At 41.6% G+C, this 15069-nt stretch overlaps 1 protein-coding gene across 1 annotated transcript; it reads left to right on the top strand.

Annotated features, from left to right (window-relative positions):
* Nucleotides 1-898: 898 nt before the first annotated feature.
* LOC128466196 (tetraspanin-36-like) lies at nucleotides 899-13815 on the top strand. Its single transcript, XM_053448228.1, has 7 exons — nucleotides 899-1056; nucleotides 8767-8958; nucleotides 10116-10190; nucleotides 11356-11451; nucleotides 11690-11842; nucleotides 12502-12585; nucleotides 13451-13815. Exons 1-7 carry the CDS (start codon nucleotides 997-999, stop codon nucleotides 13517-13519), a joined length of 729 nt encoding a protein of 242 aa, XP_053304203.1. The 5' UTR covers nucleotides 899-996; the 3' UTR covers nucleotides 13520-13815.
* The last annotated feature ends 1254 nt before the right edge of the window (nucleotides 13816-15069 follow it).

Here is a 15069-nt window from a genome sequence, read left to right as displayed (position 1 = left end):
CCATTCCTCAGAAGCAGGCATGACACTGTGCTTTTCAGGAAGTTCCTTCTGCCGCAAAACCGGGGCCAAAGGTCTCCGGTTCTCCCCCTGGCCAGAAATATATGATCACGGTCTCCCCAATAATCACTAGTTTGAATAGGGATGTCATGAACGCTAAACTCTCCCTTTAACTTGCTTGACAGCCCAGTTATTGTTTCCTTAAGTGGAACAGCACCTTAAATTTCTACATAGAATGAGACCAACAGGCTGTGGACATCAACCTTAGTCACCAATTTAGCTACAAACTGGGCTTATTGGTAGAGGCGGGCTAAGAATAATAGGAGTTATATCCTGTAGTAGCTAGAAATCCAACAGCGACTTATATCATTTAATAGATTGTAAGCTCTTTGAGCACAGTCCTCCTCACCTTCTGGTTCTGTAACTCCAAATAGTTATGTTATGTACTACCTGGTTAGCCATTGTACTCCGCTACGGAATATGATGGAGCTATATAAATCAATTAATAATAATACTCTAGATTGTAAGCTCGCTTGAGCCGGGCCCTCCTCTCCTGTTGTTTCTGTAAGTCAAATTGTTATGTTATATACTACGTGTTATGTCTGTTTGCCCATTGTACAGCGCTACTAAATATGATAGCGCTACTGGGGCTCTCTCCACCTAATGTATCTGTTTGTCTATTCTAGTCTTGTGGTACCCCTTAAATATATGTACTGTATGAAGCGCTGCGTAAATTGTTGGCGCTATATAAATAAAAGATAATAATAATAATAATAATATAAAAAACAATAAATGATAATGTTATAAACACACGAGCGCTGTGCCCCCTAGTGGCCATGAATGTGCGTCCACCCAGAGGAAATGAATCGGTAGAAAGCATGTGACTATCCAGGGAGGCTGTGATCACGCGTGAAAGCTTAGTCTGTGTACAGACACCGTCACACATCACAAGCTCCCACCCAAGTGACGCTAGAAACCCACGGCAGGAACAAAGACGCCATGGGGATAGGAGTATTTACCTCCAAAACCTTTCTCATCCTGCTCAGTTTATTTTTCCTGGTAAGTATTTATCTTGTTACTTTTAGCTTCGTTACATTTGTATTCATATTGTAACAGTCAAGGGTAAAGGTTTTTAAAGCAACATTATAGGACTAACCGGTGAGCTGGTATTAATGGAACAGCCTCCCAGCAGAAGTGGTAGAGGGTAATACAGTGAGGGTATTAAACATGCATTGGATAGGCATATGGCTTCTGAATCTAAGACGAGACCAACGACTGATTAAGGTCTGAGTCTTTACAGCAGGAGAAACGGGCGGACTAGACGGGGGCCGAATGGGTCTCATCTGTGCATGCGCTGTCCCTTTAATTGTCATGTAACACATATGTATGTAATCGTGGGTTGTTGCTTCTGATGGAAGCCGTGCAGGCAAACACTTTATAGAGCAAAAAGCTTGATAAATGCTTGATAAAGGGTTAAATAGTCTTTCTATAAGGGCAAATATATGGTCCATTTGATGTATACAGATACCCCACCCTGTTGAGCGGGATCAGTGCTTGGACTGTAGATATTATTGGATCCTGTAGAGAAAAGCGAGGTTTGTTTTAAGCAATAAAAGTCCATTTATATCATAACCCATCGATCGTCTGAGTCATGGAATCCGTTCATAAATGACAATCATAAGCAATGAATCATCGCAGACGGACGCCTTTATACTGCGCTACGGAGTGTGTTGGTGCTGAGAGTGAGGCTCGTGAAAATTGTGTTATTTGTCAATATACATTTCTTGTAGTTATGTCAACTGCTGGTATTTACATAGTGGTGATTTGTATATTCTGTTTTACATACTGTATACAGGAAGCTTCAGGAACGGTAGTAGTTTATGTGTGCTAGGACTCCCAGGAGAAGCATTCTGCAGTATGGCAGAGCATAATGGGAGTTGTAACTGACAGTAGTTTATGTTTCAGATGCTCAAACCGGGTTAATATGCTTTTGGTTTTTAGAAGCGGGTTAGGTGCGACATTTATCCTACAATACAACATACACAATTATCAAGAAGGAAGGAGAAGCCCCTGTGCCTGTGAGCTTACAATCATCTCATAGAAAAGAGGGACAGCTAGGTAGGAAAGAGGAACAGGAGGATTTGGGAGGTATGAGTTGGAGTGCCGGTTGTTTCACATCAGGATGTCCTCATTTACCCCCTTTGGTTAGGCTGGTGGTATGACGCAGGGTATCGGTGTCAGAGTCTAAAGGTCTCCTGGTCGCTCTGAGACATGCTGTCGTCTATACGGGATCGGGACACCGCCATGCCTGAGGTTTGACCCGGAGTCTCTGGATAGAGTGCTGCTTCCCAGAGTCTCCGAGTCAGTTTCTTCACTCTCTCCGTCCAGAGGAACAATGTCTGGCCACACCTACTCTCAGTCCGCCTTCCACATAATTCCCCGCCTACATGTGCTGTTAGCCCCACCCCTGCATACGGTTCACCCCGCCCCATCCAGAAGAGGAAGCTTTACCATAGGAACTTCCCAGGTAGCGAGACCACGTTTAGCAGACCACATCTGATTATGCGCATTGATGACGCTCTATAAATCAAACAATATAAAATCATTTGATAATAAATACCAGGATACCCCAGGAGTGTTTTTCCTCCTCGGCAGGGGGCAGGATTTTAATCCACGGCAGCCACGGGGAAATGAGAAGTTATTCATACAAGTTTAGAAAAGTTTTTATGGTGATTATTAAGTGGGGGATTTCTAACTAAAATGGAAATATACACATAGAAGGAATCCAGTATCTTAAAAAAACAGCAGAAGGGCAAAAAAACCAAACCTGTTTGACGAAGCTCACGTAAAAGTCAGAAAAAGAATCTACTTTTGCTTGCTTTGTTGGTCTGTATCCAAAAAGATTTAAAAAATAAATAAATAAATAATTTTTCCATATATAAAATGTATTTTTAGATATTTTTATTAAACTCAAGAGAGCTTGGCCCTGGAAAAAAAAACGAATTTTACTAAAAAAATATATAAAAAATCTCCTGCAGCGATCATTTCATCTAAATGCGTTATTTTCTTCATTTGGAATGGGTTTGTTGATCAATTAATTTCCTACTCCTTGAAAAATCTTAAATGTGCCGTTTCTGTTTGGCAGACATCTCACTTTAATCCTTTTTTGCGTTTCTTCATATCCCAGACGCCGTCTTATTTCTTGTGTGTTCTTCTGTGTATAAAATAAATAACATCTTGGCGCCTCTGTATTAAGGCCGTTCACTCACAGTGCTTTTAGCCACAACCTAAGAATCAAAAAGCTATCAGTGCCCTGGCGGGCCGTCCGGAGGGGGGGGGGGATTTGGTGGCTTTTAATGCTTTATAGTGCTTTATTAGCTATTAACGTGTATGTGATCATCTGGGACAGGATTCTGGGCGTAGTTGGAAGCTCTCCGGGTTTGTCCTGGAGTCTCTTGGCGGAGCGCTGCTTCCCAGAGTCTCCGGGTCATTCTGTTCTCCCTCTGTCTGCCCCCTTTGCCTTCCACTCCAAATTTAATGCTATATGGGCTAGCCCTGCCCATATTCATGGCTAGCCCTGCCCATATTCATGGCTAGCCCTGCCCATATTCATGGCTAGCCCTGCCGATGTCATGGGTAGCCCTGCCCATGTCATGACTAGCCCCACCCTTGTGCATGGTTAACCCTTTGAAGCTGGCCCTAATGACGCCTGAAATATCTTATTGCCAAACATACACAAGCTGTTTAACAGGATGCTTAATAAAGAATGGATAATAGTAATAATAATTATAAAACAAAAATTTTTTTTTTTACTGTTCCTGGTATGTATTGGGTCCTAAACAGGGTGATTACCTCGCTGTAGATACATTTATAAAGACTAAGCGGTCCCCTGTATGGCTGGTGATAAAATATTACTAGTACCTTGTGTCCTGTCTAATAATAACCTTCAAACCCGCGCCTTTTATCTCGGTTAATAATCGGGTTAATTAATGGGTATACACACCGGTCTTTGTGTCCATTCATATGGAAGTAGCAATTATACCGGGTTATACACACAATAGAATGGGTCAGTTTACGTGGCGCACAAAAGAATAATTGATTCTTTCAAATAATACTTTTTGAGATAGTTGCATACTGCTCAACATATCACATGGCCGAAGGGAGACACTTTTTGTGGTTAGGGATGTGTCTGGGGACAGAGTTTTAAGATGTTTTAAATGATACATTTAAAAATGTATTTTATTTGCACAATTTAATCTCTAAACCCATCCCCTGCTGTTTCTATACACATTATTGGGGTTTTTAGGGCAGTAGAACCGTGCGATCCCCTCATACCCAGCAAACATTCTGACCTCCTAGAAAAGAGGGGGCATCAGGGGAGGAAAAAAGAACACGGAGGAGGGGGGTTGGGGACAAAAGAGCCGCTGTTGATCCTGAAGTTTGGGCAGTGAATAGCTACCTTACCCGTCCCGAAGGTCTTCTCTATGATCTGGTTCATCGAACACAAACCAAAGAGTCTGAAAAAGTCAGCATTCCGCGTTCCTGATGTCATTGTAGGTTTTATTGAACAATAGAAACTTTATTCAATAGAAACTGCGAGGTACTGGGGAATGTTGTGATCGTGCAGAACTATATGTAGTTCCTCTTGTTCTGTTATCTACCGGAATCCTTACGACGGCTGAAAGTACCAGCAGTCCCGGTATAGGAAGGATTCGTTTCCTGCTGAGGACTCTTTTTGTCTTTTTAAGGAAATCCTGAACTTCCCCAAAGTATTGACGGAATACCTGGGAATTTTCAAGGAGGGGGTTTACATACAGGGTGTGACATCACATGTGAAAGTGTGACATCACATATGCCCCCTTACTCTAACATCTGCCACCCCCTGTCACAACACCTAAGCCCAGGAGCGCACAACACACGGGTATTCACCCTGATAAACCTACCCGGGGGTATTCGCCCTGAGATAGGAGACCCAGGACTACGATGATCCCAACAGTGTGGAGGATCAGGTAGTAATAATAAACTGATTGTAGAATAGCTAAGCAGGAGGGCCAGAGACCTATAGATAGGAGATGGCACACCTCACGGAACGGGTAGTTATTTTTAAAAATGACCAAATTTTAAATTATATACAAAAATTGACCTCCATCACTCTCAGCCAGAATGATGCTGAGATCGGAAAACTGGGTGGAACAAAGGTTGGTATACTTGTGGAAATGGAGGTACAGTTATAATGTACGATCAATATTTTTATTATAGTATACTTATGGAAATTAACCCCTTCTTATCTGTGCCTAACTAGGTATGCTGGAGAGCTTTTCAGAACATTAAAACCTTTATTTTCTTTATTTTCTTCTAAAACGTTACATTTTGTCCATTAAAATAACATGATATTTGCCAGAAATCCAACGCAGATGGGGTTGATGTTTAGACAAGGTTCGAGACTGGGCGTGCAAGTGGCAGATGAGGTTCAACATAGACAAATGCAAAGTTATGCATTATGGTAAAAATAATAAAAATGCAACCTATACTATAAATGGAATATCCTTGGGGAAAAGGACTACTGATGAGAAGGACTTAGGAATAATGGTAGACAACAGACTTGACCACGGTGCACAATGCCAGCAAGCAGCTGCGAGGGCCAATAGGGTTTTGGGATGCATAAAACGAGGTATTGATTCACAGGAGGAGGATATCATCTTGCCTCTGTACAGGTCATTGGTAAGACCTCACCTTGAATATGCGGTACAATTCTGGGCACCGGTCCTCAAAAAGGACATTATGGAACTAGAAAAAGTGCAAAGGAGGGCTACAAAATTAATAAGGGGATTGGGAGATACTCGTTATAAAGAGAGACTAAGAAAGTTAAAATTATATACACTGGAAAAAAACGGCGTCTCAGAGGGGATATGATAACATTATATAAATATATGCAGGTCCAATATGAAGAGCTCTTCAGTGACCGGTTCATTAACAGAAATATACAAAGAACAAGAGGTCGCCATAGGTTTCATAGACGACAAAGGAAGGGATTCTTTACAGTGAGGACAGTAAAGGTACGGAATTCACTTCCAAGGGAGGAGGTGTTATCCCATACACTAGATGCCTTCAAAAGGGGCCTCAATATTTTCTTAGAAAGGCACGATATACAGGGATATAAATAGAATTAATATTAATATTTAAGAGCTTCTTGATCCAAGGAGAAATCCGATTGCCTTTTGGAGTCATGAAGGAATGTTTTCCCCCTGATGGCAGAATTCAAAGCAGCTTAATTAGGGGTTTTTGCCTTCTTTTGGATCAAGAGTAGGAAGGTTAGGTAGAAGGGTTGAACTTGATGGACTTAGGTCTTTCTTCAACCTTATGAACTATGTAACTATGAGATGTTGTAAATAATTATTGTCAGTTGGAAACGTTGGAATCTCTTCATAGGTGTATAGAGGCCCTCCCATCACTCCTGTGTTCCAATGGCCCTTTATCACTCCCATCACTCCTGTGTTCCAATGGCCCTTTATCACTCCCATCACTCCTGTGCTCCAATGGCCCTTTATAACTCCCATCACTCCTGTGTTCCAATGGCCCTTTATCACTCCCATCACTCCTGTGTTCCAGTGGCCCTTTATCACTCCCATCACTCCTGTGTTTCAATGGCCCTTTATCACTCCTGTGTTTCAATGGTCCTTTATCACTCCCATCACTCCTGTGTTCCAATGGCCCTTTATCACTCCCATCACTCCTGTGTTCCAATGGCCCTTTATCACTCCCATCACTCCTGTGTTCCAATGGCCCTTTATCACTCCCATCACTCCTGTGCTCCAATGGCCCTTTATCACTCCCATCACTCCTGTGTTTCAATGGCCCTTTATCACTCCTGTGTTTCAATGGTCCTTTATCACTCCCATCACTCCTGTGTTCCAATGGCCCTTTATCACTCCCATCACTCCTGTGTTCCAATGGCCCTTTATCACTCCCATCACTCCTGTGTTCCAATGGCCCTTTATCACTCCCATCACTCCTGTGTTCCAATGGCCCTTTATCACTCCCATCACTCCTGTGTTCCAATGGCCCTTTATCACTCCCATCACTCCTGTGTTCCAATGGCCCTTTATCACTCCCATCACTCCTGTGTTCCAATGGTCCTTTATCACTCCCATCACTCCTGTGTTCCAATGGCCCTTTATCACTCCCATCACTCCTGTGTTCCAATGGCCCTTTATCACTCCCATCACTCCTGTGTTCCTGTGGCACGTTGTGTTCGCCGATCCAAGTTTAAGTTTAAAAGGCTCCTGGTATCCTGGTATCGATCGTTAGAAACCCTTTTGTAATTATGTTACAGCCAGAAATTTCATTGTTTTCCATAAAAACAGCTGAGTGACCTAAAACTTTGGAACATTAGCGTGTATGTGTGTGTGAGTATATACGGTGTATATGTGTGTGTGTGTGTGTGTGTATATATATATATATATATATATATAGTATGTATACACACACACTCATAGGATGAATACAGTCATAGTAGAAAGCTCTGTCCCTTGGGCTGTACACACTCCTCCCGTACACCGTAGGTATGTGCCTACTTACTGCTCTATAGAGTGTAAGCTTTTGTGATCCCGTTTCATTTGGCTCGTGTCTGAAATTTATTTAAAAACCCAAACCTCCAAACGCATTAAAGGAACCCTTGTTTATTAAACTGCCTGCCAAGAGGTGTTTCCTTTGCACTCCTGTTTTGCTGAGATAAGACTTCTAGCTCATCGTTTAGCCGTTAATCATTCAGTCATTTAGCAATAAACAAAATTCCTTGCATTACATGTATGTAGAAGTAGCTGCCAAGCAAGCTGGGACCCGAATCCCCCTGTCCTCTTCTTCCTCCCCTGACGTGTCTGAGGATAGGTACGAGTGTATCACAGGGTCCTCGTGCCCTAAATATAACTATAATGTGTACAGCAGTAGACATATCCCCCAACAGTCCTGGTTTTTGTGGGACAGTCACGGTTTTTGGGAAGCTCTCACGTGGCAACTTTGCAATTCTCAGCCGACTCCTTTAATAGAACCAAATAATGTACGTCTACAAATATGTTTAAAACAAAAATGGGAAGATTGTAATTTACGGATGACGTGAGTTGTAGCCCTCAAAATTTACTAAGAAGGGGAGGGGCTTTAAAAAAAAATTGTTTAAAAAAAAATAAATGTACCGGTATTTTTTTTAGCATGGGCAAAAAGCGCTTCTATTGATTTTCACTTTCATACCACTGAATGGCTGCTTTTAACGGCTAATCAGTGGCATGAAAAAGGGACTGCGGGTGTTGTACTGCAGCTTCTCCTAAATCATTTTTCCTACAGGTTGAAGAATCCATGTGAAACTTGATCAGTCCCTTTTATCTTTTGCATCTATGAATATTTTAAGTACGTGTATAGGCAGGGCCCTACTCGGTATAATGAGGTGGCCCCGGCACTTTAAGGCTGGCGGCTGCCTAATGACCACGCGCTTTCATGCTCACGTAGCATGCGGCCAGACATACTGCGCCATAGCCACACACAGCAGCATATCGGGTGCGTACGGAGCAATGTCTGGCAGCGGCCCACCCGCCATTTACCCGCCAGGTGGCCAGTCCAGGCCTGTGTACAGGTCTTTTTATCAGGCCTCCTGATGCATTCAGCTGTTCCCCTAATGGTGATTTTGTTGTTACAGAAAATGTTGACTGCCATGACTTGACCGATTTATTGGCTTTCCGGAAACCGTGGTATACGGATCTTTTTTTTGTGTGTGTTCAGGCTGCAGCGTCGGGGCTGACCTATGTCGGGGTAAAAGTGATCACCACCTACAAGCAATATGAGAACTTCCTGGGGAACACGTACATCATGCTGCCGGCCGTGATCATCCTGTGCGTAGCCGTCGCCATGTTCTTCATCGGCTTTCTCGGCTGCTGCGCTACAATGAGTGAATCCGCCTTCTGCTTGGGATGTGTGAGTATGTTGCGTTAATGTAGAGATGCGTACCTCCCAACTGTCCTGTTTGCCCGGGGCAGTACCGATTTACAAACATGGCAGCATGGACCACAGTCACATCTTCATCATGACAATCCCCCAGGGCATTTGAGCTTCACTTCTAACCATGCGCACAACAATGGTGTGGCGCTTCCAACACCGGAGATGTTGGGGGTGCGAATGTGGACTGCCGAGGCCTTTAGCCTCACTCATCATATACCTCTTGCCCCTTGGGTAACCGTAATGGGGTGAATTTGGCCACCAGCCATAGCCATACCCGAGAACCCTCTGGCCTTCGCCCGGAGGCTCCGGGTAAAGTGCCACTTCTCCGGGTCGCAGGAGCGGCGTCCAGCCACGCCCACTTCTGCCAAATTCTCCACCCCTATTAAAATTAAGGTATTTGGGCTATATATATGCCCATGTATGTAGATGGCCCCACCCACACATGGCATAAAACTGCCCAATTGCATCATAAGCCCTACCCCTCATGAAGCCGCTCCCCTCAAGGCATTGTCATTACGCACTCAACAAGCATGTGTAGTAGATATATTTGCATACATTAGAGTGTAAGCTCTTCTTCGTTCCTTATGTATTCATATCTATTGTACACCGATCACAATGTTTTTTTTTTTCTAAATAAATCGTAGAGCGCTAAGTACAAGATGCACTAAATAATTAAAAATATATAAACATGCACTATGTGCCGGTCATCACCTGGCAGAGAAGGTTTTATTTCGGTGGAGAGGGAGCGGCAGACAGATTTAGGAGGAGAGAAGAGAAAGGGGATGGGAGAGAAACATTTAAATACATAAAAAGAGTGCAGGACGGAAGGTTATTGCAAAAGGAGGACAATGTTACAACAAGAGGCCCGAATCTAACACTAGGGTCAGAATGTAAGGATGTTTTACTTTAAGAGGGTGGTTGATAAGTGGAACAGCTCTCCAGCCAAGGTGGTAGAGGTTAATACAGTGAGGGAATTCTAAAAAAATGGGCTAGATGGATTGAAAATGAAATTGTACGTTTCTTTATCTTGCTTCCCTTGCAGCCTTTAAATGCCTTAAACAATATGGAGCACCCGTATACTAAGCACGGTCTGCCAAAGGCTCATTTTCTTTGTTCTCTACCCAAATGTTTAGTTCATGTTCCTGATCACGGCCATATTTGCCGCGGGAGTGACTGCCCTCGTCCTAGGACTTGTGTACAAAGACAAGGTAAGGTACTCATTTTGTGTTATTCCCGATAATTGTTACAGAAAAGACAAAATCTGTTTCAACCGCTCTTCAGTTTTGTCATTTATTTATTTATTTGTATAAAAAAATTTACTTTTAAGACTAGAAAATGAATTTAAAAAATCGTATCAATGCTGGTATAACATGGAATAATGACCCAGTATAAATACCCTTTGGAAGTCGTATTAACGGGGTATAAATTACCTTATTCTATTTTAATTTTTTTAAATATTTAATTTGTTAATAAATATCTTACCATAAACCTGAAGGATACAAACAAAGTAAAGTAAAAAAAAAACATATTACAGTAGGGGAGGAGATTAAAAAAAAAAACGTTAGCTAGAAAGTGATTGGATGGTTTGGATTGGATGGCTGTAATTCGTACAATAGTTAAATTGTCTGATTTTGACCGTTTTCCAAATATCCACAACTCCACCAACATCTATCAGACGTAGTCAAGTCACTGCCGTGATTAACCATTGGGGTGGTATAGTATCCCATTTTAGGCCTATAGCCAGTGGTGTATTCTTGCCTAGGGGACTAGACCTAGGGGCCACATACGGGCTCTCAGACTCCCAGGCGTGCTGCTTCTTCTTTGGTCAGTTGAGGGGGGGCTCAAATCTCCCTTGTAACTGGTCCGTCTACACTATGTGTCCTCACTCCCCGACGCACATGCTTCAGACTGAGGTATGATGTCATATCCTGGCGGTTAGCGTGGTAGATTGTCGGTATGGCGGTAAGTGGAAGAGGGCAGCTGGGGTTTTGCCCAACGTCAGGCCTAGGCATACCTGGGAACATCCAGGGTACGGCTACCCGGAGCCCTTCCTTTTCAGGAACTCCGTCCCACTGATGTCGGTGGGCGGTCCCACAGAAACAAGCCCATTTTTGGAAGGGAAGTGGGCGGGGCATAGCTTGTGCGGCAACGCCTCTCCCGCAACCCTGAGTTTGTTCGTGGTGAGCTGGAGAAGCGGCGCTTTACCCGGCTTACACCCGGAGAATTGACTAGAAATATTGATAAATTGCAGAGTTTTCCATCTGTTCTCTGTGCTACAGAATGTGCGCAGATCACAAGATATATAAATGCATCATTTTTCTTATTTTAGGGAAGTTGGCATTAATCTCACAATAACTGTCTGTTTTATCTCAGATAAATCCCGAACTGGAGAAAAACATGAACAACCTTTTCCAGGAATACGATGGGAAAAACGTTCAGAGCTCAGCTGTCGATTTTATTCAAGAACAGGTAATAGAATGAATTAGAGGGGATTTAAACACGCATGGGATCGGCATGCGGCTCCTGAATCTAAGACGTGAACAAAGACTGAATGAAAATATGTTAAATGTAAAAAATATATATATTTTTCCCCCTAATTTCCCAATTAACAACCAGTGCCAAGTATATTGCGTTTTATATATATATATATATATATATAATTTATTTTTATTACTTTTTTTTTTTTTTTTTTTTTTTTTTTTTACAGCTTGTGTGTTGTGGAGTCAAAAATTACACATCCTGGAGGACTGGTAAATGGCATACACTGAGCGCCAACGACTCCGCGCCGCTGAGCTGCTGTAAAAAGAACTCCACAAACTGTGACGGAAGCCTGTCTCTCCCAGACCAACTAAACACGGAGGTGAGAAAACCGCTTTCCTGCCAAGTCACGCCGCAGAAAGCCGGCAGAGATATTATCTGTAGAAACATTGACTTTATTGGTAAAGTTAACAATATTTGTACAATGTCCTAAAGCCTTTTCATAGAATTTTCTTTTACCAAATTAGCATTGCTGCCGGCAGATTTGCATACAAAATATATACATAGCTATGTACAGAGACAATATAAAAATAGTTAATTGATCAAGCCGAAATATATATGCAAACTCTGCCCGATGTTTCGACCCAGAGTTGTTCTTCATCAGAGCCGAGTAATTTATTACTTTGTTAAATCTGTGTACTGACACTAGGTGGCGCTCTTTACAGGTAAAATCACCACTAGGCGTTGCATACGATCCCTTTAAAACCCAAATTCATTTTAATATTATTATTTATTTCCATAGCGATTCTTACAGTCCCTACATTCAAAATTTGCTTGCAGGTGACTGCACTTGCCTCCCGGAGACTCCCGTGTAACGGGTGCAATTTACACCCCCTGGGGTAGTTTCAGCAAGTCAGGGTTCTCTCAGTACCTGATTCATTCTAGAACCTGTTGGGATTTCGTATGAATCCCTTGGCGTTGCTTGCAGCCATAGGTAACATTAATATTAAGCGTGTTTTATTTGCTTTTGTCCCGTAACAGGGTTGCGAAATGAAGCTTGAAACGTTGATTCACAAAGTCCTGAGCTATTCCCTGCTGGTCATCCTTGGATTTGTTATTGTGGAGGTAGGTTTACTGTACATCTCCTGTAATCGTATTTATTCATTCGCTTATGCTTTATGAACACTGTGTTCCGTTGCATGTTCTAGATTCAGTAGATCTTTAAATCTTGCCATTTAAAGGAACGTTAAACCCTGCCTTCATCGTAAGGCAATTAGGAGATCTTGGTAAATATAATACTACCAAAAGTAGTCCGCATCCCTCTTTCTATGACCTCACCAAGAGAATGACGCCTAGCCTTTTTAACGAAAAATAATATAAATTATGGTATTAAAGCTGACTTTATTTATTGGATATTTTATTAGCATTTTTTAGGATTTGCTAGAAAAGGGATACCTAAATGGGCGGCAGTTCGTAAACTGTACCCTAAATTTTTGTTAAGTCACTTAATGTACCTCTGAGGTCCAAGATTTATTTCATGCAAACATTGTAAGGGTTAATAAGCAGTTAGTCTGCTTTGTCCACCAAAAACACCGTCCAATCCAAGATTGTTACATTTTGTTTTTAAATAAATGAAAATATACACTGTGTTTTACATGTGATATAAAAAAAGTTAGTTGTAGGTAGTTTTTAATCAATAATGTACGGTAAGCAAGTTTTACTTTACACAGAAGGTGGTAGATGCGTGGAACAGCCTTCCAGCAGAAGTGGTAGAGGGTAATACATTGAGGGTATTAAACATGCATGGGATAGACATACGGCTCCTGAATCTAAGACGAGACCAACGACTGATTAAGGTTTGAGTCTTTACAGCAGGAGAAACGAGCCGACTGGATGGGGCCGAATGGGATTTAGTTTTGCTAATATCTGTAATTCTTGTGAGTAATCTTTGAATGTTGCCTCCTGCCAACCGTTTGCTTTTTTCTTACAGTTATGTGGAATGATAAGCATGTGCGTCATCTTTTGCCGGGACTCCCGGGATGGATACCAACTTCTCTGAACTAAATGACATGCAAAGATAACAACAACAAAATAAATGAAAAAAATCACTTTTCAAGATTTGATGATAAATAGAATTGTATTAAGCGTTTCGATTTTTTTTTTTTATTATTTTTTTATTTTTTTTTCCGGAACAGTCACATGTCCCGCGGTATAATAAAGGGAGACTTTTCTTTTTGCTGCTTTTTTCAATGTATCGGGCAACGTAATAATGTAGCATGATGATTTACTATGAGACCTTATACCTGATTGTAAAAAGAACTGTGGTTTTTGAAATAAAATATTTAAAAATTCCAATATTCTGTATGATATTTCAATGACAAAAATAGAAACTGGATGATATTTTTATTATGATGAAATAAGGGGGTTTTTATGTTCTTTATGCTTCACAAAAATTGGCAGAGCGGGGCGCCTTTTTACCGTCCTTTTTTTTTTCTTTCATTCTAATTATGATGAAATAAAATTATTACATTTTTGATCTTTTTGCTATGGATTTTTTAATGGTTGACGGTAGAGACTGGCAAGCAGCAGCTGGGTGAGTGAATAACCAGCATTCTTTAAATATTGCTGATAGGAATAAGTTAAGGAGACCTGCTTTACTTGAAATAAAAAAAAATGACGTGTCTGTGGTATACGTACTGCCAGTCAGTTCCAGCACTGGCTCTTCAAGCATTCCTCGGGGGTGGGCCTAATAACCTGAGTGTACCCATTGATTTAAATATGCCTGTTTTTTTGCCACTGAAAGGCCTGATTCCTTCTTAAGAAAGGCTAAAATGGTCCTGTGCAATGTATACGTCAATACGTAAGGTGACTCATAAACATAGTTGGCTTTGCGAAGTTAAGACATACTGAAATGTACTAAAAGAAGTTTTTCAAACAAAAAAAGAAAGAAAAAAAAAAACGAACAAAAGAAATGATAATAATGCTATATGGAGACTAATAGAAGCTCAAAGCGCCTATTTCATTTGCTTATATGGTAGCCTAACCTTTGCCAAGAACCATAACTTTAAGTAGCCGAAGAAGTGAAGTTGTGGAGGCTGCGGTGTTGGTCCTGGAAAGGATTTTTGGGACAGGTCGTTAATGGCATGGCGACAGGCGGCAGTGCCCCTCATTAAGATTGTTGGTGATGGCTCCCTAGGGGCAGGATCCATTAGGATCGTAATGTTAGCTCATGCCGGTCCACCTGCTAGTGTAATGTTACGGTAATGCCGGCATGCGTTCTGTTGGCATGATGCCGTAACTTATGAGATTTTATTTAAGCGTGCCTTATGACTTATGAGGTCATAAAATGGTTATTATTGTTGCTGTTATAAAATGTATGAATGCTTGACAGAGTTAGTGTTAAGCTGAGTTAATCATTCTATAGATACCAACGCAAGAATGAAACGCTGCGGCCGCACACAATCCAACGAAATACTACTATCTCTGGGTGTATTTTTGAGTGAATGAATCCTACGCGTGATGCGCGGTCATAAAACAAACATGTATATAAACAGCTAAAAGTGAAATAAAATACGCTATTCTCCTTTAAAGTAAATAAAAACTGACTCG

This window comes from Spea bombifrons, chromosome 1 (assembly GCF_027358695.1).
Source record: "Spea bombifrons isolate aSpeBom1 chromosome 1, aSpeBom1.2.pri, whole genome shotgun sequence".
NCBI classification, from domain to species: domain Eukaryota; kingdom Metazoa; phylum Chordata; class Amphibia; order Anura; family Pelobatidae; genus Spea; species Spea bombifrons.
This window is presented reverse-complemented; position numbering and strand designations above follow the sequence as displayed.